At 39.8% G+C, this 27058-nt stretch overlaps 1 protein-coding gene across 2 annotated transcripts in view; it reads right to left on the bottom strand.

Moving 5' to 3' along the window:
- The window catches only part of LOC109414353 (uncharacterized), a 360026-nt gene extending 335257 nt beyond the window's left edge, over positions 1-24769 (bottom strand). The window contains exons 1-2 of one of the 2 annotated variants that reach the window (XM_029859312.2): positions 21978-24767; positions 21192-21530 (exon numbers count right to left, since the gene is read on the bottom strand). In XM_029859312.2, the coding sequence (XP_029715172.2) occupies positions 21192-21530; positions 21978-22238 (600 nt within the window). In that variant the 5' untranslated portion in view covers positions 22239-24767. Of the gene's footprint in view, positions 1-21191 lie in introns of both variants that reach the window. The other variant, XM_029859311.2, reaches the window with a different exon arrangement.
- Between the last annotated feature and the right edge of the window lie 2289 nt (positions 24770-27058).

Below are 27058 nucleotides of genomic sequence, written 5' to 3'. Positions count from 1 at the left end.
TTCCCTCAGCGTGGGAGTTGGTTCATTTCCGTCCTCCGCTGCACTGGCGTCGTCGTTTCCTCCGTTGCCGTGGGCTCCCGTGCCTACGTTCTCCACGCCGTTCAGGTGCTGACCGAAGTGCTGCTTCCACCTTTCGATCACCTCACGTCCGTCCGTCAAAAGGCCTCCGTCTTTATCCCTGCATATTTCGGCTCGCGGCACGAAGCCGTTGCGGGATGCGTTGAGCTTCTGGTAGAACTTCCGTGTTTCTTGGGAACGGCACAGCAGTTCCATTTCTTCACACTCCGCTTCTCCCAGGCGGCGCTTTTTCTCCCGAAAGAGGCGGGTCTGCTGTTTCCGCTTCTGTTTGTAAAGTTCCACGTTCTGTCGAGTCCCTTGCTGCAGCATTACCGCCCTCGCTGCGTTCTTCTCCTCCAAAACCGTTCTGCACTCTTCGTCGAACCATTCGTTCCGTCGATTCCGTTCCACGTACCCGATGGTGCTCTCGGCTGCGTCGTTGATGGCAGCTTTCACTGTACTCCAGCAGTCCTCTAGAGAGGCCTCATCCAGCTCGCTCTCGTCAGGCAACGCGACTTCGAGATACTGCGCGTATGCTGAGACGACATCCGATTGCTTCAGTCGCTCTAGGTTGTACCGTGGCGGTCGCCGGTACCGTACATTGTTGATGACGGAGAGTTTTGGGCGCAGTTTGACCATCACCAGATAGTGGACGAAGTCGATGTTGGCGCCACGATAGGTCCTGACGTCGATAATGTCGGAGAAGTGCCGTCCGTCAATCAGAACGTGGTCGATTTGAGATTCCGTCTGCTGTGGTGATCTCCAGGTGTAACGATAAGGGAGGCTGTGTTGGAACAAGGTGCTACGTATGGCCATATTTTTGGAGGCGGCGAAATCAATGAGTCGTAGGCCGTTTTCGTTCGTCTGCTGGTGGGCGCTGAACTTACCAATCGCCGGTCTGAATTCCTCCTCCTGGCCTACCTGAGCGTTCAAATCTCCTATGATGATCTTGACGTCGTGGCTTGGGCAGCGATCGTACTCCGGAGTGTGGGCTGTGCACGTTTATTATGCTGAAGTTGAAGAATCGGCCCTTGATCCTCAACCTGCACATTCTTTCATCGATCGGCTACCAACCGATCACGAGCCTCTGCATATCACCCATCACGATGAAAGCTGGTCCCAGCTCGCGTGTGTTGCCGCAGCTCTGGTAATTGAGCACGATAGTGAAGTCATTATCTTATGGGCGTACCAATATAGGGGCGCTGAAATTTGTAAACCTTGAGTAACCAGCACTGATTTCAGCACTGACAGCACTGGTCACCCAAGTAGCACCTGCAACTAAAATGGAAATGATCATCGTTGCAAACATGTTGCAACTGAGTTTTCATGAAACAAACAAAATTAAAACCTATCAAAATCCTGTTGTTAATGCCAAACTGAGGTGTAACAGTTTTATAACAACAAGCAAAATGAAAACAAACGTCAACATTAGTCGAAACTTGCGAAACCAATTTGTAACTGAAGTATAATGTGCTTGTTTCAACGAATCTTAGTTACAACCGTTTACAAACCAAAACATTGATTCTGATTGTTATAAACATGTTGCACCTGGAACTTATTTAGAACATAACGAACAATTTTGACAGGAGAGATAGAAGTTCCAAAATGTGCGGCAAAATGTTTTTGTGATCACGAAAAATATAAAATGCACTATAAAAAACCAAAATGTTTCAAAAATAACGAAATCATGTACAAATAAAATGTAGCTTTTTCTTCATAAGTTTATCGACATATTCTAAATTTTACAAAATTAAAGTGGAAAATAGAAAAAAATCTGATTGGAAGTATAATAATGACCCAATAAAAAAATCTGCCTCATTTTCGCAGTACTGAACGGCTGGTACCTACCACTGAGAAGATTTCAATACATGGGGTTTTGAGAAATCTAACGTAACGTACAAACATATTCGGAATTTCCCACGAAAAAAAATTACAATGGATTTACATGTTTTACAAAAAACGTGAAATTTTCGATACGTAATAAATGGACAGCTTCTTGTCGACGTAAATAGGAAAAACACGTCCAAGTGTCTGCTTTTTAAAAACCGAACCAAATTTGGTTATTTATGTCCTACACGGAAAATTCAAACTACCTTATTTAGGTCGATTTTACCCTAAAATGAGTATATCGAATTGATTAGTTACCCAAAATTAGGTTGGGAGGGGACCCCACAGATGTTGTCGTAAATAAACAGAGATGCGTCTATCCAACGGGGGTCCTTGAGGCCAATAAGCCAATTTTGGGTAAATGAGATTTACCCAAATTTGGGTTGAATGAAGGGGGTCTTGGGTTGAATTTACTTACTTTTGAGTATATTTTTAGTTGGAGGTAAAGGTAATTTACCTTGCGTGAGTTTAATCGATTCACTCAAATGTTGACTTCTTAGGCCGAACTACAGGATTGCGTCAAAATTTTCCAATTTTTGGTAGTTTGGCGGTTCCGTGTACCACGTGCAGCATTGTTGTACTTTGTCAATACGGATTCCCATAGACATGGTTCAGCAAATAGTATCTTTCTAAATTCTAAAATTAATTTTCAGCATTTTATGGGTGCATTAAATAAGCTGCTGAGTGCATTTCAGCCAAAGCAATATGGCGAGTTAATTTTTACCACAAATTCCTAAATTTTCACTCGCAAAATGATAGGTAGACTGAGGCGCGTTAGAAATACGGAGCCAAAATGCGTGACTTACCGATAAATCTGGAACGGCACACAAATTGACGTCATCGGTCAGCCTTATTTGCGGTATATTTATGCTATGCACACAATTTCTTATTCACAAGAACGATACTGATGCATAATAACTGGCAGTGACGAATGTGGTGACTGGCTGACTAGTTGTCGAATCGGTCACCATTTTTTAAGTCGACTATAAGGTGTACCTTGGTTATAATTCAATTTCGTATTAAAACCGTTTATATCACGAATGGATGTTTTATATTGGCTCCACCTCTTGCGCTTTTTTGGTTGTAATTTAGTCGTTAATAAGACGATTGGTTCAAATGGCATAACTTTCAATATAGTTGCATACAAATTGCAGGAACTTATTAATGTCCAAGTGTGTTGCTTGGGCATGACCATAATGTTCTAAAAATTAGCTTATGACATTTACTTGGAGATAACAAATATTATATAAGGAATTCTAAATCTCTATTTCCACTAAATCGCTTTTAAATCCTTCCTTCAAAGTATCCGCCATTATGCCATTTACTGCGTGCCATAGAAGACGTGATAGCTCCATCTACACATGTACATGTTACTCGGCATATTCCAGGGCCTGGGCCTGCCTGCTCGGGCTCGTTCAAAGTTCAATACTTTATTACGTGTACGCCACTCTTCCGCCCCCACATTACCAGCTCCGTTCATGCGAACATAAATACATTCAATTACGTGCCTTCATTGTTCGGTTCCGCGGGCTGGAGAAGGCTCCATATACTTTCGATTCGACGGAGGAGAGTCCTTGCGTACTGCGAGCTTGTTCCCATCAGACAACGACGACAGTCCTTCTCATACGTGCCATTCTTCATATGATTGTGGTCTTGTTCTCGAACCGTTTCCCATGAAATAAAAAAAATGCTGAAACAGCGGCTCCATACCTACTTCTACGTCCAACTGATGACAGCGACGAGAAGGACCCGTACCGAAGACGACGACGACAAGGGGAAGGAACCAGAGGGCTTGATTTACAGTGCCCTAAACGACGTTCGTTTCTGGTGAAACGAAACTCTTCTGAACCGACGCAGGCAGAGGCATAGTAGGTACCTAGTACTTGTGAGGAAAACCGAGAAGCAATCTTCTGGAAGGCATACTGAGTGAAAATGGTGCCTTCGATCGAGATAAAGAGATAACACAGTCAGTCAGGGTTGGGCGGAAGAGATTTTTCTGGCTTTCGGATTGGTTGGTAGGGCGGTTAGCAGCCCCAATTGGGCGGCCCTAATAGACGTGTTTAAAGGCAGCTTTGATTTATCATTTGTGTTCGTTGGCATATTGAATCGGAATATATGGACCCGATTGGACGATACTGGCGTATGTTGTTCAAATTTTATAATTTGAATTTATTGCACCATCAAAGGGATGGGAAAATATAGCAAAGCATTGATTGTTACATTTATAATGAAGAATAGTTCGATGAAAATTCACTTGATCTATTAAGGTCATTACTTTTTTAAGTCTGTACAAGCTATAAAAAGCTATATACGAATAAAACAACTTTTCAGTTTTGGCATGATCATTATACTAATCAACATTCACCACATTTTCCATTGCACAACAACGTGCCATTCTTTTTGTCTACAATCAATCACGCAGCAAAAAGGTAGAAGAACAAAGCCATTTATATTTCTCACTTCAGTGCGCAAAAGCTCGTACACAAATCACAAATATTGCGCCCAGTATACTTCTGCTCCAACCTCCCGGATGACCATGAACAATTTATACCTGTGAGCTTCTACCGGATAAAAGGGTAGAGATTTTTCACACCCATCTTCATCGTCACTATTATTTTCACACCCACACAATCCGAGCGTTCTATGGATGCAGCAAGAATTGAAAACATGAAAACGGCTGGTGCCCGTCTCGTTCCAGACATAAATCACGTTTCCGGTCATGTGGCAGTGATCCCTGAGCGGGATCCCATCATTCATGCGATGCGACGCGGCGACGGATGTTGACCAGCTCAATGTGATAGCCAGCTTTAGTGGGCTAGGATTTTTTATCGGAAATTTTTGTAATGGAAAAAGAAGAAGTGTGGAATTCTAAGCACATTTTATGAAAACAGCAAGAATTCTTCTCAAAATTTCCAGAAAATTCTCTGAGTTTACCTCCAGGGACACCGCCAGAAATTCCTTTGGAGTTTTTTTGAGGGTTTTCAAAAAAATCTGAAATGTTTACAGCAGGAAGATTCTCGCAGTATTCTTTAGCAAAAGTTCATCTAAAGATTCTTTTTTGTATCTCTTCAGAATGCGTCCTTCTAATTTCTGTTTTTTAAAGATTTCTACAGTGATTCCCCCCAGGAATTTTTCCTGTGATTTGCTCAAGGCTTTCTCAAAATAAAACTCTAAACATTCGTCATGACTGGTTCACGGGTTTCATAAAAATTTTCTTCCGAAATTCCTCCTGGGATTTCTTAAGAGATTCTATAGGATATTCCTTCAAGGATTGCTACGTCAGTTTATTCTCGTATTCCTTCATGTATTTCTTCAAACATTTCCGAAGGAATTCCTCTAGAAATATTATAAGATTTTTTTTCAGGAGTGTTTTTTTTTTATTTCTCCGGAATTTTTTCTAAGATTTTCTCCAGGATTTTCTTCAGAAGTTTACCCAAACGTTGCTCTAAAAGATGCAATTCCAGGCGTTTTTTTTTATAAAGATTTGGAGATTCTTTCAGAAATTCCTCTATGGTTTTATCTGAGACATTTGGAAATTTAACCAGAAACTATTCAGAGATTTTTACTTAAATTTCTCCGGAGGTTCCCTCTGGCTAGAAATTTTCAAGAGATTTATTAAGAAGTTTCTCCAGGGGTTTCTCAGGCATTGTTTTAGATTTTTGCAGACCTTCCTTCAGGGTGTGGTTTTCAGATTTTTTTCCCAAAATATCTCTCAAAATAGCTGCAGAAATTACTCCAAAATCTATTGATCAGCATTTTCAATTAATTTTTCGAGATATTTTTTAAAGAATTCTTCAGTAATGATCGTGCAATTTCTGTAAGAACTATCAAAAAATTACAGGAGGAATATCTGATGAAATTCTGCTGAGATCTTTAAAGGCATCCCATAAGATATTTCTGTAGAATTGTAGGAGCAATTTCTAAAAAAACATATTTGAACAGTTAGCCTAGTGGCTAGGGCTATGGATCGCCAATCCGGAGATGGCGGGTTCGATTCCCATTCCAGTCGGGAAGGTTTCCTCCACTTCCTGGGCATAGTCCTTGCCATGCAATGACAGGCAAAGAAAGCCCTTCAATTAATAACTGTGGAAGTGCTCAAAGAACATTAAGTTGAAGCGAAGCAGGCCAAGTCCCAGTGGGGACGTAGAGCCATAAAGAAGAAGAAGACTTGAACAAATTGCTGCAGGAATCACTGGTGGAATTTTTTGAAGAATTCTTGGAGAAGCCATGGGAAGAACTTTCGACGCATTCTCTGTAGGATTTATGAAGAAAAATCCCATGGAAAAACTTTTGAAGAAATGTTTTGCTTAAATTCCAGAAAAAAAATCGTAAAAATGTTGAAGAAATTTCTGGAGAAACATCTTCTAAATCTTCTCCAAAAAAAGGTTCTGAAAGTTACCCTAAAGGAGTTTTAGGAGAAATCTTCAGTACAATCCCTGTAAAAATCTTAAAAAGACTTTTGACTGAATCTCTGGAAAGATATCCGAAGAAATCCCAGAGAAATTTCTGAAGGAATCCTAAGTGGAATTTCTTTAGTACATCCTGGAGAAATACCTGAAGAATTATTTCGGCAAAGCCTTGATAGAGTTTTAAGAAAAAAAAAACATTAATGGATTTATATTTCTGGAGAAATCCTTTAATTAATTTCTTGGAGAAATTCAGAAAATATTTCTGGAGAAATCCTTAGATGAATTTCTGGAGAATTCCTAAGATGAATAAGAAACCTCTAGAAATTCCTGTAAAAACGCATAGATAAACGTTTACAAAGATCCCTGGAAAAACAACTCTGGTGAAGTTTTCAAAGAAACTTCCGTGCAAATTTTTAAGAAATACTTTTGAATGATTTCTTCAAAAACCCATGGAGGAATTTTTGGAGTTATCCTTAGAGGAAATGCCGGATGAAACAAGCCTTGATAGATTTTGTGTTCGAATCCCTAGAGTAATTGCTGAACGCACCCATGGATAATTATTGGAAAAAAATCATAGAAGATTTCCTTGGGCTTGGTATCTTCGGTCACATTTATGGAGGAATCTAATAAAAACTTTTGAAGGAATCTCCAGAGAAATTTCTAAAAAAAATCACGTAAGAACTTCTGAAGAAATCTTTGTAAGAATTTCAATAAAAACATGTAAATTTCTTGAAGAACCTTTGATTTTCTTAAAGAATCACTGAAATCATATCTGAAGGGATTCATGGATAAGATCCAAAAAGAATTCTCGTATGAATTCCTGAAAAAATCTATGATTTTTTTTAGGTAAACCCACGGAAATTTTTCTAAGGAATTTTTGGATAAACATCTGGAGGATCCTTCAACTAAAATTCCGTAGAAATGCCTAGAGGAAATTCTGGAGCGATCTACGAAAGGTGTTCTAAAGAGCTTGCAAAAAAAATCCGTGGGAGACTTTCAAAAAGGAATTCCTGGGGGGTTCCCTAATTGAATCCCTGGCAATATTGGAAGGGATACTAGGATTTTTTTAAAAGATGTTCCTAGAATAATTTTTCGGATAACCTTTTTAATCCCTAGAAAACTTAAAATCCCCTATAATATTTCATTTATTTTCAGGGATTTTTGAAGCCTCAACATAAAAATATACAATTTAAACTATATATACGTGGAAGAGAGGAATCCAATGGTTATCTTGCAAATTGGGATTTTTTTTAATTATCGTACCGGTTTGGGCCGAAGAGTCTCAGATTTCATGAAGTTTTTTTCACAGGCAGGTTTTATGGATATATGAACAATAATAATATTGGATTACATGGCCATTTTCACAAAATTGGCCATAACTCAGTAACGAAAAAAAGTACATTCCAAAAATTTCATCGATCAAAGCTTATAAAATTACCTTCTCAAAAATATTTTTTAGAAAATTTTCCGCGAGTTTGGGCATAGTTTTCCGGCTTTTCTTTATGAACTTTCTCAACGGTGGAAAATTTTGTGGAAAACTTTTTCCACTTCATATATTTTTTTGAATTCTGAGAAAATTTGCTTTCGTTTTCATTAAAAAACTTTGTTTCTACGATGCTTCAATCTTGAGTTATGATTTTTCAAAAAAAAAAATGGCTTTTATGGCACATTTGGACATTTTTCAACAAAATTGGCCTTAACTCAAAATGAAAAAAAAAAAATGCATTCCAAAAATTTCACCGATGAAGCTTATAAAATAACCTTCTCATATATATTTTTTCGAAAATTTCTTGTAAATTTCTTAAATTTTTTTGAGTTCGGGCATAGTTTTTTCCGGCTTTTCTTTACGAATTTTCTCAACTGTGGAAAATTTTGTGGAAAACTTTTTTCAGTTCATATTTTATTCATATTTGCTTTTATTTTCTACAAAAAACTTGTTTCAACGATGCTTCGCTCTTGAGTTATGATTTTTCAAAGTAAGTAGTGTCAGGGGAAAACAAAACATAATCCACCTAAGTTTTCCGGGAAAAAAAGTCGACCCTGATTTTTTTTCAATTTTTTCGTTTATATATACATGAGCCCTGTCTGTGGAAAAAGTTTCATGAAAATCTGAGATCCTTTGGCCCAATTTGTACGATTATAAAAAAAAATGTCCATATGTATATCGTGTGGCAGTCACGAGTATTCTCTATACACAAGGAAGTTAAGGAAACTTCCATTATGAAACGTTTCTGGATCAATTGGGAATCGAACCCTCTACTGCCTCTACTCTCAGCATGGTCTTGCTGATGTCCCGTGCGCTTACCACTTAGGCTGTATGAGCTGAATGACTATTTATCTTAATTTTCTCTGGAACAGAATAGCAGAATAACAATGAACATTGCCTGTTGTTGTGATTACGTGTCTACCTATTTACTTCTTCTCCCGGGATCTGTGGGATTCTTCCAGGTATACTTATTGGGATTGCTCCAGAAATTTATAATCAGGTCTATATTGCATATTAACTCTTGGAATGCTTTAGGAATTGCTGTCAAAATTCTTTCAGAGATTTATCCATTAGAAACCATTAAGGAATTCGTAGTGGGATTCCTTTAAAAATTCTTGCTGCGATCCCTTCAGGAATTTGTACTTCGTTTCTACTTGGTTTTTTTGCTGGTGTTCCTCCAAGAGTTTCATCGACAATTCTTCCAGGAATTCTTCCGAGGGTTCTATAACGATCTATTCAGATGTTTCTCTTGAAGATTTTTTTCAGGCATCACTCCTGTGACTCCTTAAGAAGCTTTTCTTGGGTTTATCTCAGGAACTCCTACTGGAATTCCTCTAGGAATTCTTGCTGGTATTCTTGCAGGACTTATTTCCTATAAAATTTACATGGTCTCCTACAATGATGTATTCAAGAGGTTCTCTAAGAATTTCTCCAACAGTTTCTCCTAGAATTACTACGTGTATTATCCAGGAATTTTTCTAAGGATTTTTCTAGCCAGTCTTTCAAGAAATCCTGCCTGGATTTTCATCCATATAGATTTTCTTTGATTATTCCAGGAATTTCTGCTGAAGTTTTTCCAAATATTTTTCTGGAAAATTCTATAAGAACTCTTCCTGATATTTTCCTAAGAATTGTTCATGCATTCCTCCTGTGATACCTTCAGGAACTCCTGTTGGAATTCCTCCAGAAATTTCTGAAGGACTTCATGCAGTAGCTAATTTCATCATGATTTCCTCTAGTGATGAGTTCAGAGTCGGCACCAACATTTCAAAAGGGCGTAACTGCATTTACAACCAATGCCTTCTCACAAAGATGTGGAACGTATCCCATCTCTCTCGAGCAATCCACTAGCACAAATGGAAAGGTAAAATCCTCTCTTTCGATTAATGGATGTAAATTGCGTGAGATGAATGAAATACGACCCACAGCTCTGTGAGAAGGCATTGGTTGCAAAAGCAGTTACGCCCTTTTGAAATGTTGGGGCTGATTTGTGTAAATCGGCACCAACATTTCAAAAGGGCGTAACTGCTTTTTGAAATAGTGACTTCTCTCAAAGCTGTGGATAGTATGTTCAATCTTTTGAACAATCTATAAGCACTAAAAGAAAACTAAAATCCCCCTCTTTCTGATAGTGGGGATGGATTTCATGGGAAATATGAAATACGATCCACAGCTTCAAAAGAAGGTACTGTTTTGAAATGCAGTTGCGCCCTTTTGAAATGTAGGTGCCGAAATAATTTATTACAAAAATATTGAAGCCCTACAAATGCATATGAGAAATGTGACATATCGTAGTGGAACATGACAAATGCGTAATATTTTAGGATATTACATTTGAGTATTATTTTCGGTTGTAGACTTGAAACTTGAAACACGATGTGAAAAAATAACTTCAGTAGACTGATAAGGTTTTATCATGTTTGATAGCAAAAATGTTACAAGAAGTTTTGTTCTAAAATGAGATTTTCTATTACAATTTAAGTTGAATGATCACAAAGAGTTCCAAACTTGTGTTTTGCGTTTAATAAATATAAAAAATTGAGTGTCATAGTTTACACGCAGCAAAAAAAAAACGACATGAACATAAATACTCACTTAACCATCACTGCACTGATCCATAAAACATCATAATTCACAACAACACTCTTTATGAACTCATGTTTTCCGCACAAATGCAACCGCACGCAAAAACTAGTTGGTATGTACATTCATGAAAGTCGTATAAATCTGGTACACTTCCCCTCCACTGTTCCATTCCATCACAATGGCCATTTCTTCGTTGAGCTTGTGTGGACACAAAGCTTCGGGAAAAACAATAAAAAACAGTATCTCCTCCCCAAAACCACACACACGTCCTGCTCTGTTCCCTTTTCGTTTTGTGAATGAAGCCGCAGTCGCATTTGCATATGGGTATGCAGAAAACTGAATGAGTGAGAGTGCTCGCTTACGGTCCTCCCCGCACATAGCCAAGAAGATGTGCATCGTTAGAGTGGGTCATTTGATAAAGGAGAACACGTTAATTTGAATGCAATCAACCAAACCGTTTTTTACTTCACACCTAGAATAAGATCAAGAAAAACACCAAAATCAAGCTTAAATATGTTTAACCTTGATAGTGACACTAGGTAAAATAAAACCAAAAAACGAATAAAATAAAAATATTTTTTGTCATGTGCGCTTATTTCCGTCATATTAGACGGAAAATTGTCAAAAATTACAGATATTCCAACTTAACTTTACCTACTTTTTGGATAAACACCTAAGGCCAAACTATATTTTTTGACCGTCCTATGTACCATAGTGTCAGGTACATATAAGGCGTGCCGGGAATTGAATTCAGATTGTGCCCGAAATAGACGTGGGCTAGACGGAATCAGAATTCAAGGGACAATTATTCATTCTTGTTATTTTAAGAAAATTATAATTTTTCACACTATTGTTTCGCATGATATGGAAATTAATTTATGCAATTCTGTATCATAATTTCTATTTTATTCAACTCATTTTGGTATCATAATGGCCTATTTTTCCGAACTGATTCATTGTGCAACAGAAATTAGTTGCATAATGAAAAATAGTTGCATAATGTTAATAATGCAACTCATTTGAGTTGCATTATGATCATTATGCAACTCAAATGAGTTGTATTATGAAAAAATCATTGCATAATAGTTATTTATGCAACAAGTTGCAAAATGATGATTTTTGCTACGCTGGCAAGCATGGATGCTCGCACGTGGTTCCTTCTGATACATGTTTGTGCAGCTAGAAAAGGTCATATTGAATGGGTATTTTTCGTAATGGCAAAAAATTTTGTATGGAACTCATTGCAAAACTCGATTTTTCAGCACTCTTCGTATTTATCCAACTCGGCAAGCCTCGTTGTTTAAATGTACGACTCGTGCTGAAAAAATCAACTTTTTGCAACTCGTGACATAAATAACTAGTATGGAACTCGTTGCAAAACTCGATTTTTTCAGCACTCTTCGTATATCTTTATTGGTCGATGCTTAGTTAGACGAGAATCAGATAAAACACGCTACCAAAAATGTGTTTCATTTACCCTAAATCATGTTAAGCATCATAAGCATTCGCTAATGCAGAGTTAGTGCTTTTGCGATCATTAGTATGATGACCCAACCTATTACAACATTCACAAGCGAGAAAGATGAAAAAGTAGTGAAATAATCAGTCATCCGAATGCAGTCTTTGCTTCAAGCCCGTGTTTCAAAGCGATGACTGGCGACTGCCACCATACCATTCATATTGCACAAAGACAGAATATTTACGTGGAATACCTCCTGCTGTCATTTCGACTTACATGAAGATTTCAAAATTATATTTTTATTCTGAGTAGTAAATATTCAAAACTGAATACAGAAAAGTTGGAATAAATAATGTTTTTATTAATACTTATGTATATCAGTTTTAGTTACACAAAAATAAAAATCAAAAAAAAAAGTTTTAGTGTCATAAGAAACAAACAAAGTTTCTAACGTCCTTTAGTATTGGACGCCGACAGACATATGGCTTACGAACAAACTCTTCATCGATCGCAAGATCCTTGGTTCGAAACTGGTTCACCGTAGAACAGTTTTCCACTATTCTACTGGGAGTATTTACCAGCTTAGAGAATTGCAACCGAGAACAATGTAGACCTCACATCCGCGTGATGCTTTTCAACGGGACGAATAATGATGAGCCGTGAGCCGTAAGCGACGACGTTGTCACCACACCCGACTGAAATGGTGCATTCATCGTTGTTGGTAGGTACCTACGTTTCAGTAGACGAGATGGCACAGTCATATCCATATGACTGACACTGGCTGTCAGCTAGTACCTACTGCTAACCGGCACCGCCCAGCAGAAACAGCAGCCAGCGGGGGTAAACTGAAATTAATGTGGTTTTTGTGGTGAAATAATCGGTTGTCATCGCTCGATGCCATTCACGAGGTCACTCGGAGAATCGGATTGCGAGTACCGCGACTACTGGTTGGGAATGGTTGTGAGTAGGAGCTAGCGTGCAGTGGAAAAGGGATGATACGGTTTGGGTTGTGATTTATGTTTGACATGTGCTTTGGGAAACTTTGTCATGAAACGTTCGTTGTCTAGTTTAACAAGGATAATTTCGCGCGAGTTGCAGGAACTCATGTTACAACGCCGATGAGCACGACGAGAAAATGTTGTGGAATATAAGATGGACATGATTGGAATCACGTTTACTAGACGCTTAGATACCTACAATACTTATTAGCCAAAATTACCAATTTGTGAATCGTTAAATTAGGAATATCTAGAAGAATCCCTTGCAGCATTCGCCAACTTTTGGCCCGCGTGATATCAAATTTATCTTATCAAATAAGCAATTAAAAAAAGTGTTAAGTTTTAGGTGCTGAAAAAACGTTGCGGGGTTAAAACGACCACTGTGGAACGGACCTGGTGTGATGGTTAAAGCACATAACTATCACGCCGAGGACCTGTGATCGAATCCCACTCCCGACAAACTCACAAAATGTGAGTTCTTCCTTCGAAAGGGAAGTAAAGCGTGGATCCCGAGATGAACTAGGGTTAAAAGTATCGTTAATACAGATATAAAAAACGGCCACTGTTGTTTCAAATTTACTTATTGCATTGAATTATTGTTGCACCAACTGCTCTATGATCACAGGCTGTTCTTTCGCACAATGTTTGGATCCTTATCGAGATTCTGTCGAAGTTACTAACTTTTTATAGGATATTCTTCTTACTTTCACACGCAGGCGGTTCTTTCATATAGCGGAATCCATAATATTTTAATTCGAATATCTTCATCAGTGAGTGCCTTTCGACAAAATGGCTATTGGACTAAATTTCAAGTTTCTTCTTTCATAAAATGGTTTCCGACCAAATGTACTTTCAGCCAAATGTCATAGATTCTTTTGTATGATTCTAAATTGGTCGTACCCTCACCGGTTGCTCTAAACGAGTCCGTTCGATTTTGAACAAAAAACAATTTGCCAATTTGTTGATAAAACTGCCGCTAATCAAGTGTCCTTCCAAGTTGTAGCGTTAACCAGAATCGTTGTGCAGGTGTGTTGCATGTTCCCTAGAGTAGCGCTTGAATCTGACGCTGACCGCAACATAGAAATTTCCACCGCGTGCGCGTGCGTATGTGTCGAGGGGTCTCCAGTTACCGTGGTGGTTTTGAAACGTAAATGGATTTTTCCAATGGGGTTCAGGGTTATTTTCTCACATTTTTTGTCACATTCTTCTTTACACCAACAAAGCTAGCCATGAATATGTTTGACACTTCTCAGGTCATTTTGACAGATCACACATATGTACTTAAAAGATGGATCATATATTCTATACTTTATCGATTTTGTTGCCGTCAGTGATGGAATTACTCTCATCATGAAGCAATTCCCGGGTGAAAAGTCACCACAACGCTTTCTCACGATAGACGAGTGAATCGATGAATCGAATTCATCGAAGTCCGAGAATTTTGACACTAGAGCGGGGCCATTCCCAATCAGAATTGTTCAATTCTGATTGGAAATCGTTCACTTCTGATTGGAAGTAGCCCGCTCTAGTGTCAAAATTCTCGGTCCGCGATGAATTCAGTTCATTGGTGCACTCGTCTATTCCGAGAGTAAATAGTGTGTGAGTTCATTCTAACCCGCCTGCTTCGTGAGTAAGAATCAAAACGTAAACAAAAACACTCATGATTTTTTATTCGCGAAGAACTAGTGGAGGTGCGGGAAGTCCATGTGATTATCCATCATAAACTAATGCTTTATGCTCCATTGTTCCTGAAAAACAGCACTGCCAATCGTAAAAATGCGTTTTTCGTCCAAATGCAAGAAACTCAGCGAAGCTACGCGAATCACATGCGAGTGCTTGTCGGCTTCGTCTTCTCACGAATAAAGAAGTGCGAATATTTTCGGGCCCCTGTTGTTCTCGAGTAGGTTTGTTTTGGTTTGTGTCTGCTCAGCTGCAATCTTCATCATTTTCCATCACCGGTTGCCGTCCTTTCCATGCTCATGTTACATCTGTCAAATTGATCTGAAATCTGTCAGTCATCTTGAGGTTAGGTTCGTTGGTGTAAAAGGAATTCCAATAGGGTTTCCTTTAATAACTTCTCCTCAGATTCTGTCCAGAAATCACTTTCGGTATTCTTTCAGGGCTTCCTCCAGGATATTCAAAGTGGCTCATTTTGAGTTCCTTACAGGTATTAATCCCAGATTTTTTTCAAGGGTTCCTTCAAGGATTTCTGCTGAGTTTCCTACAAAATATCTTTCGGAGTTCTTCTTGTTTTTTTCCCCGGGATTTCTTCTGGAAATGGAATTCAGGTTTCTGTTTTCATTGATTGCTTCCGGGAATCCTTTGGAGATTTTTATCGGGATTCTGAACGATATTCCTCCTAAAATTCCTGAGACTGAGTTCCTCGATGGGTTTTCCCTGGAATCCTGCAAGGATTATTCGATCAATCACCAGTTCAAATAGCCGGTGACGTTTGCAACGTCAAAACGTTGAGTTAAGTGATTTCAGTGAAAATTGTGTTGATGATTTTGATTTCGTGAAGTTTACTTACAGCTTCTTGTAAGAAGCTGTTGTAGTTTAATGAAGAAACAACTATCTTGTTATTTGAGGCAGTGGATTTACGTGTTTGTTTTTGTTTGTTGTAATTATTTGCGGGTTGCTCATTTCCGCGGCATAAATGGTGGTTAGGAGCTAATCCCACCTGAATTGCAGTTCTCGTTAGGAAACCTCATAAACGGATTCCCCCGGGAGTTTCCGTGTTTCGGTTCGATTTTTTACTGAACATACGTGGCAGCACCATGCCGAAGATAGAAGTAGACTCCTGGATGAATCCGAGTGCTCCTGCAACCAAATTTCCCAGCAGCTCCAGTATCAGGATCTGATGGGCAACAAGATCTCACTGAACAAGCTGCTGTCATCCGAAGAAGTTCGTTTGAACATTACCCCTGTGAGTCAAACCATCGTCCTGTAGTAGCACCAGTGTGGCCAGATCGGATAACTGCGTAATACGCAAGCGTACCTTGCTGGAAGAATCGGACGAGCGCAGTGTGACGGACTTCTCGGTCACTTCGTCTGTCAAGGGAAACATCAGATCATATCAATAAGATAAATTGGTGAGTTCGTTCTGATTTTATCAGGTAATGATGATCACGGAATTCTCTGGCAACAACCACTCCAACAATAACAATTTAGTCGAGTTACCTACGTATCATGTCCCAAATTTCCCAAATGGAGAATAAAGTGTCTCCAGAACCGGCCTTCTAATACCGTTATCACGCAACGCAACACAATGCGGATATGGTGATTCTCTCTGTTTTTGCAGTCGGAGAGAGCAGCGAAAGCAAGTTTGCCTCAACTTCTGACGGTTTTGATTTATTTTATACCTTTTAAAGGGGATACGTTTGGTAAACACTGTAGTGGTCTAAACTATTCCCGTAGCTTTTGAGATTATTCTGCTTCGCTTTTAGCTGAACTGTCTAAGTTTTAACCGCCTACACTTTTATCGACACCTGCTATCGTGGATACATACCCTACCCATCAGGGATGCCAGATGATTTTTTGAAAAATCTGAATCGAACTCTTTAAAAATCTGTATCCCATACTAAATTTGGGTGAAAAATCTGAATCTCATACAAAAAAATAGCCCCTGTTGCTCAAAAATCTGCATTTCATATAAAAATGAAATCTGTACGGATGCTCAAAAATCTGTATAATACAGATAAATCTGTATATATGGCATCCCTGCTACCCATATGACATTTTCAGAGCTTCCTGGATTTATTTTAGTTTTATTGGACGTTTATAACAGTCATCGATAACACCATTGATGAAAGTTTAATGGAGTAGTAGAAGCGTCCATAAAAGCTGGTGGATTATGTGAAAACTCGGGCTCGGAAACTGTACGACGATGTTTTGAGCAAAAATTACATGTGCATAATCATGGATGATGGAACGTATGTCAAATTGGAATACAAGGCACTTCCAGGGGCACAGTTTCTCACTATAAAACGGGACATGGATGTTCCAAATGCGGAAAAATCGTTTTTTGCGAATAATTTGGGTAAATGTATTGGTTTGGCAAGTAATTTGTCAAAGTGGTATGAAATCGTCATCTTTCTTCACCGTCCCAAGTATGAACGGAGATACCGAAGGGATATCTCCAGAAACTAATTCTACCATTCATCTGAAAGCACAAACGTCCTACATTATTTTGGCGGGATTTTCCATCCTGCCACTATACCCAGGACTGGTATGAAGAAAACAATGTCCAATTTGTGGAAAAGCCAATGAATCCTTTAAATTGTTCGCAAATAAGGCCCATTGAGAAGTATTTGGCTTTGATGACAGGGAAACTACGGAAAAAGGATAGAGGAGCAGAGGACGTCATCAAATTCAAAAAAATCTAGGTCAACCCAAACAAAACCATCGACGGAACGGTTGTCCAAAACCTTATGAAGAACACAAAGAACAAGGTGCGAGAGCTGGCAAGATCCACGAAAAATCAAATATAAAATGATACCATGGGGTTTTCTGATTGTCAATAAACAATGTAATTGAATTTAATTTACAAAATTAATAAACCATTTTCAAATACGGCAATTTTCAAGTGTACTCATGATTAACGATACAGTCCTTCCCGAGCAGAAGAGAATATCAACAGCATAATAAAAAGTGTTATTTTGGCATAATAACTGCATAATAGAATCAGTAATTTTTATGTTATTAACTTATCTTATTCTGTTGTAAACTTGTCTGTCATATGCGGCAAAATAACAAAAATCATAACAAAAAATGTTCCTGGAAGACCGATTTAATAACATGTTTTGTTAGGTTCAATAACAACTTGTTAACAATGATTTTTGCAGTGAATTTGAAAACTTGTTATTGTTGTGTTATAGTTCAACACATATTTGTACATTTCCAATAGCAGAATAATAACAAGACTTGATGTACAGCAAAGTATATTATTGAAATGTTATTTAGTGGATGAATTTCAAAAATTTGATTATAACAAAATAAGATTGCTCAACAAAACATGTTATAAAAAAGTAATACTTTGATAAGTTAATAATAACAAATTATGATATAAAAACAGGCTATATGATTCTGCTGTTATGAATTTGATATTCTCCTCTGCTCGGGTTAAAAAGGTTTCAGTGTACCCAAAGAATTGTATGCAATTTCAAAGATGTTTCAGGGGGTTCAGTGGTTCTCAATTTATTTTCAGGCCTTCGGTAGTGTTTTCGAGGACTTTAAGATCGTTGTAGGCGGTTATCGGGGGCATTTCAGGAAGTCTTACATGGTCTTCTGGGGCGTTCCTGGGTGTTTCAGGGGCATTTTAAGGGGTCTAATGGATCGTCAGGGAATCTCATGGAGTTGCAGAAGATTTCAGTTGCGTTGCAGGAGTCTCAGGGCGTCTCGGTGTGCATTAGGAGCGAAATTCCCTGAAAATCACTGAAATGTTCCAGGAATCCCTTGAAGATTCCCGAAATTCTATGAAAACCTCTGGACACCCCATAAAACTTCCCGAGTACAATCAGCGTAAATTTTGAAAAATTTTCACTGAGGGATAAACATACATTTACTTGGGTGCAGGGATGCCAGTTGATTTTTTGTATCACTTATTCAAAAATCTGTATCCCAAAAAAAATCTGGTATATAATAAATCTGTGCCCTACATCAGAAAAAAAAACTTTGTTTCATATAAAACACAATCTGTACAGATCTGCTTAATACAGATACATCTGTATACATCGCCGGGGCCCGTAGCGTAGTGGCTACACGTTCACTTCATAAGTGGATGGCCATGGGTTCGATCCCAGCCCCGGCACTTCGTCAGTTGCTCTTCCCCCCGAGAGCGGCTGGCACTTGACCCTCTTCTGAGCTCCATAGCTCAAATGGACCCGGATAATTGGATATCGGCGAAACGGCAACTCATAATGGACCCCCAATCGGACTGGAAAAGGAACAAGAGCTACACATCAACATCCTCGTGCTCATCATTCTACCACACAGAGAAAAATTTCTACTCAGTGGCTGAGATGGTCTTACTCAGAAATCGAAAAATCCTTTGTTTTCTTACTCAGTTTCCGTTAAAAGTGGGACAACCCATTGCCAATGGGTTGTCCCACTTTTAGCCGAAACTGAGTAAGAAAACAAAGGAATTTTCGATTTCTGAGTAAGACCAACTCAGCCACTGAGTAGAATTTTTTCTCGGTGCATGAACTGGGTAGAAAGTGACAGCAGCGCAAAGGCTGCCAGCTCGATATAGTAGTATAAGAATAAATAGAATACATTTAGGCGCTGTACAAAGTTTAAGTGCATCTGCCAATTGGAATCGCTCACGCAGAGCTGTAAATTAGGTTAAGTGGTTGAAGAATGAAAAAAAAACCAATGAATCTGTATGCATGGCAACCCTGCTTTGTCGAGTGAATTTTCTCACTTATTCATTTTTCAGTCACTGAAGATTTTCACTGAGAAACATAACTGGGCCAAAACTACCGATTATGCTTACAATAACCACACAACTTTTGTATGATTATTTGTAATCCAGCAGTACTATGCAGCAATGCTGCAACTGCTCATTAGGATGAAGTGTGCATCTACTACCAATAATTGAACATTTTATGATAAGTAAGAAAATATTTATGACAGAGAATTGAATGAAAAAAGAGAAACATTCAGCTGGCAATGAATGCTGCAAAACAGGAATAAAAAACAGAAAATTTCAATATTTTCTTTGGATCTTCGAATTTTCTACCCTCTGTCTAAACCCTTGAGCCCCTTGAGACCTCCTGAAACTCTCTTTGAACTGTATGACATGGGTAACTCACTCGCGTATCGACTCAAAGAACCTATTCGTGAAACTGAGCGAGTGAACCATGCTTCTTTTCAAAAGAGTTACGATTCACTGGAGCTCATTACGAGTCCAACAAGTTGCCGAAAAATGTTGGATTGACTGCGCACTTTAGTGATGGTTAGACAAAGAACATCGAAATCTTTGCCAGTCGATCATTTTTCATTTGTATATTGTATAGCTGGCTCGTGCTAGTGATGCGATTCTGTAGTGGAATGAACTATTTTCTGTGTATACTGCATTGTACTGCGTCATGCTGATATGGTTGAGTCGACGTCCATACCTTGCGAGCTGATTTAGAAAACTGGACATATTGGAAATGACTTTTCCATTAAATTCCGGAAACGAGTTACTGAATCGATCAGAAGAGTCGACTCGAATTATTTCAGTTTCTCACCTCTAATGAGATCTAAAACACTCAGGAACGTGCCTCAACGAAACTCCTTAAACACTCCTGAAAATCCCCATGCAACTACCCGAAATACCTCCAGGACCATTTGAATTACCCAGAAACACCACAGGAACTCCACTAGTGTTCCCTGAAACGTCCCTAAAACTTTCAGAAACTCCACGAAACGCTCTCATTCTGAAACCCCCTGGGACTCTCTGGGTTCCCTGCCCAAGCAACATTTTATAGTCAAATAAACTAGAAGAGGTTCTTAGACTCTTCATAAAACCAAAATAAAAGGTATTAGGTTTTATGATGGTTTTCAAAACCTCTGCAACACTAATTGGTAATCAAAGTGTTACTTGGGCTGCAAAAGTCCCGAACCACTCTGAAACCAACTTTTTTTTTCATGTAACATACCTGAATCTCCCCTGGAAAGCCAATGAAACGCACTGCAATCTAAGCATGACATAAATAATAGTGTAATTATAACAGATAAAATTACGAATTATTGGATTTGTTCAGTAAAGCTGTTAGTTGTCAGTGCATATAGTTTTGATTTGTTAGCATTCATTACGTTTTCGGATTCCATGTTAAGTCTGCATCAAAAAATTTCCTCACCTGTGCATTTGTGACGAGTTTCCTAAATACCAGTTATTAAAAATCAACTTCCAAGTGTTGAATTAGAATTTGCTGAGTTCTGAGTTTATTTCTAGCGGCAATGCCTTGTAAGATCACCTGATATTAGAGTCAAAGTATATAAGTGAAATTTATGTGTATCATACATTTATGGACTGCAAAACTCGCAATAAGTGTGAGCGTTTCAGATCTCAAACCGATCGTTAGAATCACATAGATTTTGCATCAACCTTGTCATCACTGTTGCCAGATCTTATGGCAGCTTCATGAACCAGTGTTTTCCTAAACATCAAACATCAAACACTGAGGGCAACAAACAGTAAGCTTTCCATTTGGGAAGGTGGGAGTATGGACTGATGGATGCGTGCACGGGATTTGCTGACGAACGGACTTTAGTGGGGTTGGGTTGGGATGGAACATTTGCATTAGAGTGAGACTATACGTTACCTCGATGTGATCACAGGTACAAACGCCCAGCTGCCGGTGTTCGGCGTCACAGCAGTAGTACTCGGTGTCCCACTTGCAGACGTAGCTCTGCAGCTGCTGCTGATCGCCATTCGGAAGCTGATGCTGCGCGTAGTATGCGGCCTCGTGCTGCTGCTGGCTGCTTATTGTCGTTTGGTTGTAGAACAGGTGTTCGTCGAGCGGGTCGTGCTTACTACGGCTCCGGTAGACGCTGCACTTGCGCTCCAGCGCTCCCGGAGTCGGGGTCAGCGGTTGTCCCTCGGCGGCGTCATCGGCGGTTGTGGAGGTGAGCGGAAGGTTGAGCTTGCCCGGTGGAGTGGCCTGCGGTGTGGCCGGTGTAATTATGATCGGATCGTTGGTGGGTATTTGTAGGTGAAGGGGCTGTGAGAATGTGTTGGGATTTGGGCTGGCGAGATGAAGTGTGGAGCGCTGATGTTGTTGATCGGCGAAGCAGAGGGTAGCGGTAGGCGTTTGTGGTGGTGTTAGATCTTGTGCTTGTGAGACCAGTGGCAATGTGGCGGTTGCGGACTTGGTTAGCTGTTGACGTCTTACCAGTTTGTCGTATTCGCGGAATCCGGTTGGTTTTGGGAATGGGGGATGGGCGGCAGCGGCGGTGCCACTTGCACCGGCACTTCCGCCCGATGGTCCATGAACGGCATAGCATGGACCCGGATGACCCGGATGGTGATGATGGTGATGGTGGTGATGATGGGGCGTATGAGGCGGATGAGCTCCATGGGATGAAGAAGATTGTTCACTGATAGGTACCAACGATTTCTGGTGCTGGTCGAAACCGGGAACTGTCGTGTAGCCGGCGCTGAGCTTCCGATGGTGCTGGTGGGGCGCCCGGAGATACGAGGCAGGTAACTGGTGAAACTGTTTACTTTTGGTCGGTGTGGTGACCGCCTTGGCAGCGAGCTTCTCCCGGAGGATCTGCTGGTTGGTGGCCTTGTTCTTGGTGTTCTGGGCGGCTTGTTTCTTGCGGGCCTGGCGGGAGGCCAACGAGGCACCTCCGGCTGCTGCATACATGGTGCCGGCCGATTGTGCGTGTCGCTTCTACAGTGTCTCTGTTATGAGTGTGAGTGTCGTGTTGTCGATCGATCGAAGAGAGAGAGTTTGTGCCAGTAGAATCTATTCCAATTCAGCTTTGCGCTAAGTAACATCAATTTCGTACGTTCAAGCCACGGTTACGCGTAGAATACGACAGTCGGGACAGGGAGTTGGGGGTTTACGCACATGCGACATAAAGTTGAAACATGTTTTCTCTTTGTTAATACCTAAACAGCTTGTAGACAGTTATCAAAAAAGATTTGGTTTTTCGTTTGGTGCTTCTAGTTATCCGATTATCAACAATAAAGACTCATAAATTTCATTTCTTCCTAGTGTAAGGGAGTTCCCTTGGATTTTAAAATTAAGATCTTTTGTTTCGTGTGGGCTTGTTGCAGTATTTGATAAAATGGTGTAGTATTAGATGTGTGTGTTCAGTGTTCCTAGTGTTAGTGTGGCCTCTCTTAACAGTACAGTTACAGACGTTTAAAGCTCCCTATAAAATTAACACTTTCAAGCGCAAAATACCACCTGGTTCATCTAACATTGACGCGTATCTCCTAAAATACTTTGGTATGTATGTGTGTTTTATTACGTTTAGTTGCCTTAGCTGTCTACCTGTTTCTCAGTAGCTTGTTGCACTTCAATTGTCTTTTTTTTGTATAAAATGTTAGAAAATCGCTGAAAAACATCTACCCTTTATGCCTCTACAAGTCCTTGCTGTTTTCTTGTTTATAGCGTTTCAATAATTCCTAGGGCTGTCTCGTGTAAAATCAAATATAAAATTCCTTTGGTTGCTCTCGTTCTGAAACTTTGATTGGTAGCTTAACGTTGCCTAGACTTAGAATAGGTAACAAATACAACAATATTTAAACATCTTCGATTGTTGTTCTCTTTATAACAGTGAGTTATATTCTGCGTATTTGTGGGGATGGCAACTCGCTATCGTGATATCTTGCTCGTTGATCAGGCTCTGGACTTAAAAAATCTCATCGAAAATACTTCTGCTCTTCGTACGAAAACTATCACCTCTTCTAATTGGACCGAGCAAAACTCATCAAATCAACACTTATCGGTTATCAAAAATTTCAACAAACTCATCAATCCTCAGCTCTAGGTTGTAAATGATAACATCAACGGATTGCTTACCCTACCCGTGTACAAAAGAATTAACTCCCAATTTCTTGCTCCGGGAAGTGCGGAAGCGTTTGACTCGCGGAAGTAAAACAGTTCCAAAAGTTAACCTCACAAAATAACCCTCATCAATGCCAGCTAAGCTCTACCGATCCTAACTTCACCCTACATAGCTCTCACATCGACGCTGGACATCCCTACCGCAAACCTAACATCTATCAACAACCCTGCGCTACACTGGACAGAATCGTCTCACACATTTCCGCTGGAATGGCCTCGTGAAAATGTTCCTTAACCCAATAAATAAATCGATATCCCTTTTATTTTTCGCTCTGCTTTGATTGCACTACCTACACAAGCAACTAGTTGCCCACTAACTTATTCATGAGTATTGTCTGATCATTATTTTAGTTTTTCTTTCGTGTTTCTGTTGCTCCCCTGGTTTGATTATGGCGACTGGACGACTTCAGGCAGCGTGGGGGGCGGCAAAGAAACCTATTAATTTTTCAAATCAAGTCACGGAAATACGACCGCAAACTCGTCAGGTCTTCTAGCTTCACTGTCCATCGAAAACAGAAAAAAAATACCTTTTACCTATCAAATCCTAACTGACTGGGGGACTACGACAATGGCGGCGGCGACGGTGATGGCGCGTACAACGACAATGATGGATCACCCATGGACACTCGTCGATTCCGAAAGGTGGTTGTGTGAGTGAGTGTTTGCAATCGTAATCAAACGCAAAGATAATAACCGCGTTTGTCTTTCTTTGTACGACGGTGGTGAACCGGTATCGATTGTTGCCGCTTCTTTTTCCGCAATTTACTCAATAAAAGCTTTTCTGGTACAAATATAACTTCGTATAAAAATAAATCAAACATGTATGATTACCTAAAAAATCGCTGTGTTTATCTGTGTGTGTGAGTGGTTGTGTTTCGGTTAAGCGTATCCGTTTCCTGTTGGATTTTTTTTTTGTGTCTTCTTGTCAATGTATCGGAGCCTTGTGGTTTTCTGCGCGCCAACTAGAAGGGTTTACATTCTTTCTGAGAGAGGGAGCTTGACAAGCTGCTGTCACTTTTGACAGGTGACCAAAGAGAAGAAATGTTCGGCTTTCCATGGGAATCGCATTGCGAAGGAGCTACGGTCGTGTGGTCACTTGCGTGGAAAGGAACGGGGTCTGTCAGGGATTGGAGGGATGGTGTCGTTTCTGCGCTGGTGGCATGTTGTTCTTGGGCTCTGATGGATCGACTGGTTGGTTGTTGGTAGTTTCTTGGTGATAGATGGTCGACGATGACGTTGTTTTAGCTGAAAAAGAGTTTATAAAACATGTTGATGATATTGTGCACATCATATGATGGGGATTATGTGTACACAGCGCTGCTATATTGACTTCAAACCTTTTTGTTTAACGAAATTCATGAAAATTAAATCCTTCATAAAGGTTTCGACTGGATGTTTGATCGATGTTTTGGGTGGCTTTCTCAGTCTTTACGTTGAGAACGAATTGTTTTCTACTCTCCCGACGTTTCGGCCGAAGGGTTTTGGCCTTTCGCAAGGGTCGATACACACTACGACGCTTGAGAAAGGCCAAAACCCTTCGGCTGAAACGTCGGGAGAGTAGAAAACAATTCGTTCTCGACTTAAAGACTGAGAAAGCCCCCCAAAACATCGATTAAAGCCTTGGATAAACTAAAACATGTAAACTTTTCATGACACAACATAGGGGTTGTCCATTAATTACTTAAGGGTTTATGGGGGGAGAGGGGTTTGAAAAATTTTACACGCCATACAAAAATGTTTGGGTTCTCTTACAAAAAAATCTTACATGGGGGGGTGGGGAGAAGGTGTCCGAAAATCACTAAAGTTTCTTTACGTAATTAATGAACAGCCCCTAAATCATATCGATTCGATGGTTTCTGTTTTGTATGATGTTTTACATCATCATCTATATGAAACGACGGGTGGAATGATAATATTTTCATTAATTTCCTCGATTGCCAGAGTTAATAAGCTCATGCTGCTGCTGCTGCAAATTTGTATGATCCAAGCTGAAAGAAGCATGTTTAGTTCTTGGATATTTCTTGTTTGGATTACTCTCGTGGTGTCTTTGGTCGGTAATTGTATCGTATTTTTTCTCTGTCCTGCTGACATTGATGTATTTTATTGATCCGACCTTTTAATTCACTATGGTTTGACACATTTAAATCCACGCAATTTTCTAGTCACTTTTTTGGGCTCCGGGCATATTGCACAATCAATATTACATCGTTTAAGATCATAAACTTTATTGATTTATTAAGACAACGCCTTTCTCTCTGGTCATCTTCCTCATAAAAATATACCGTTTAGAAGACTGAAACTTCGTAAAAAAGCCACCATCTTGGATTTTAGTCTGCAATATTGGATTCCCTTATCAACCTTTTTGAACTCTGGCCTAATACTCCTTAATACAACCAAAATCTTGGAAATTTCATTCTTGGATTTTCCTCAATGCAAATATACCCATTTTGCATAATTTTAGATTAGAGGCAAATTCTCCGTAATACACTTGAAGCTCCATTTAGGTTACGTTATCAAAATGGAATCTGATTGTGATCAGAGCAGTTGGAGTGTTTTAGATTTGGGATAAGGTTGGTTTACGGGAAATAAGTAGCGGAATAAGAATCTCTAAGAGCTCGCTTGAGTATGGATCATCGGATCCGCAATCACGAACAGCCTGGAACGTTTTGAATCTCTTCTGAAACTGCCAGAAACGTTTAAGAAAATCTTTAAAGTGGCGCTGAAATCATCCTAAGGCTCACTGAAGAGCAGTGACCCAAAATTTATTTTCAGAAACTGAAGGCCCTCTAAACCCCCTTAAAAACCCCCTGTAATGCCTCTGAGACCCTCTGAAACCCCCAGAAAACGTCAGCGTAACACCTCTGAAACATCTGAAGTTTTCTCAATTTCCTACGAAAATCCCCTGAAAGCCCCTTGGGCCCCATGTAACGCACCTGAGACCCTTAGAAACCACCGAAAACGCCTTCGTAACCGCTCTGAAACTCGTCCAAAAATCCCCTGAAGCTTTCTGAATTGCCTGTGGAATCCCCATAAAACCCCCTCGGACCCCATTTAACGCCCCTGAGACCCTTAGAAACCCCCGAAAACGTCCACTTAATGCCTGAGTACCGCCTCTGAAACTCGCCAAAAATCCTCTGAAGATTTAAGAAATGCCTTCGAAATTCCCCTTAAACCCCATTGGATCCTATGTAACGCACTCAGAATCCACCGAAAACGCCTATATAACGGATGCGTAACGCCTCTGAAACCCGCCAGAAATCCTCTGAAGCTTTCTGAAATGCCTTAAACTCTCTCGAACCCCATGTAACGCACCTGAGACCCTCAAAAACTCCGAACTCACACGTAACGCCTAAGTATTGATAGAATAACGCCTAAGTAATGCATCTGAAATTCGCCAAAAATCTTCTGAAGCTTTGAAAAATGCCTTCGAAATCCCATCGGATCCCATGTAACGCAACCCTTCGAAACCCCCCGAAAACTCCCCTGAAACCCCGCATGAACCCCTAAATCTCGCCCTTCTTAAACTTCTTTACAATCTTTAAATCTTTTTAGGTAATATATTAAATTGTGGAGCGGACCTGGTGTGGTGGTTAGAACACAAGACTATC

The sequence above is a fragment of the Aedes albopictus genome, chromosome 2 (assembly GCF_035046485.1).
Source record: "Aedes albopictus strain Foshan chromosome 2, AalbF5, whole genome shotgun sequence".
In the NCBI taxonomy this organism is placed as follows: Eukaryota; Metazoa; Arthropoda; class Insecta; order Diptera; family Culicidae; genus Aedes; species Aedes albopictus.
The sequence above is the reverse complement of the archived record's forward strand: the minus strand, read 5'-3'. Positions and strand labels throughout refer to the sequence as shown.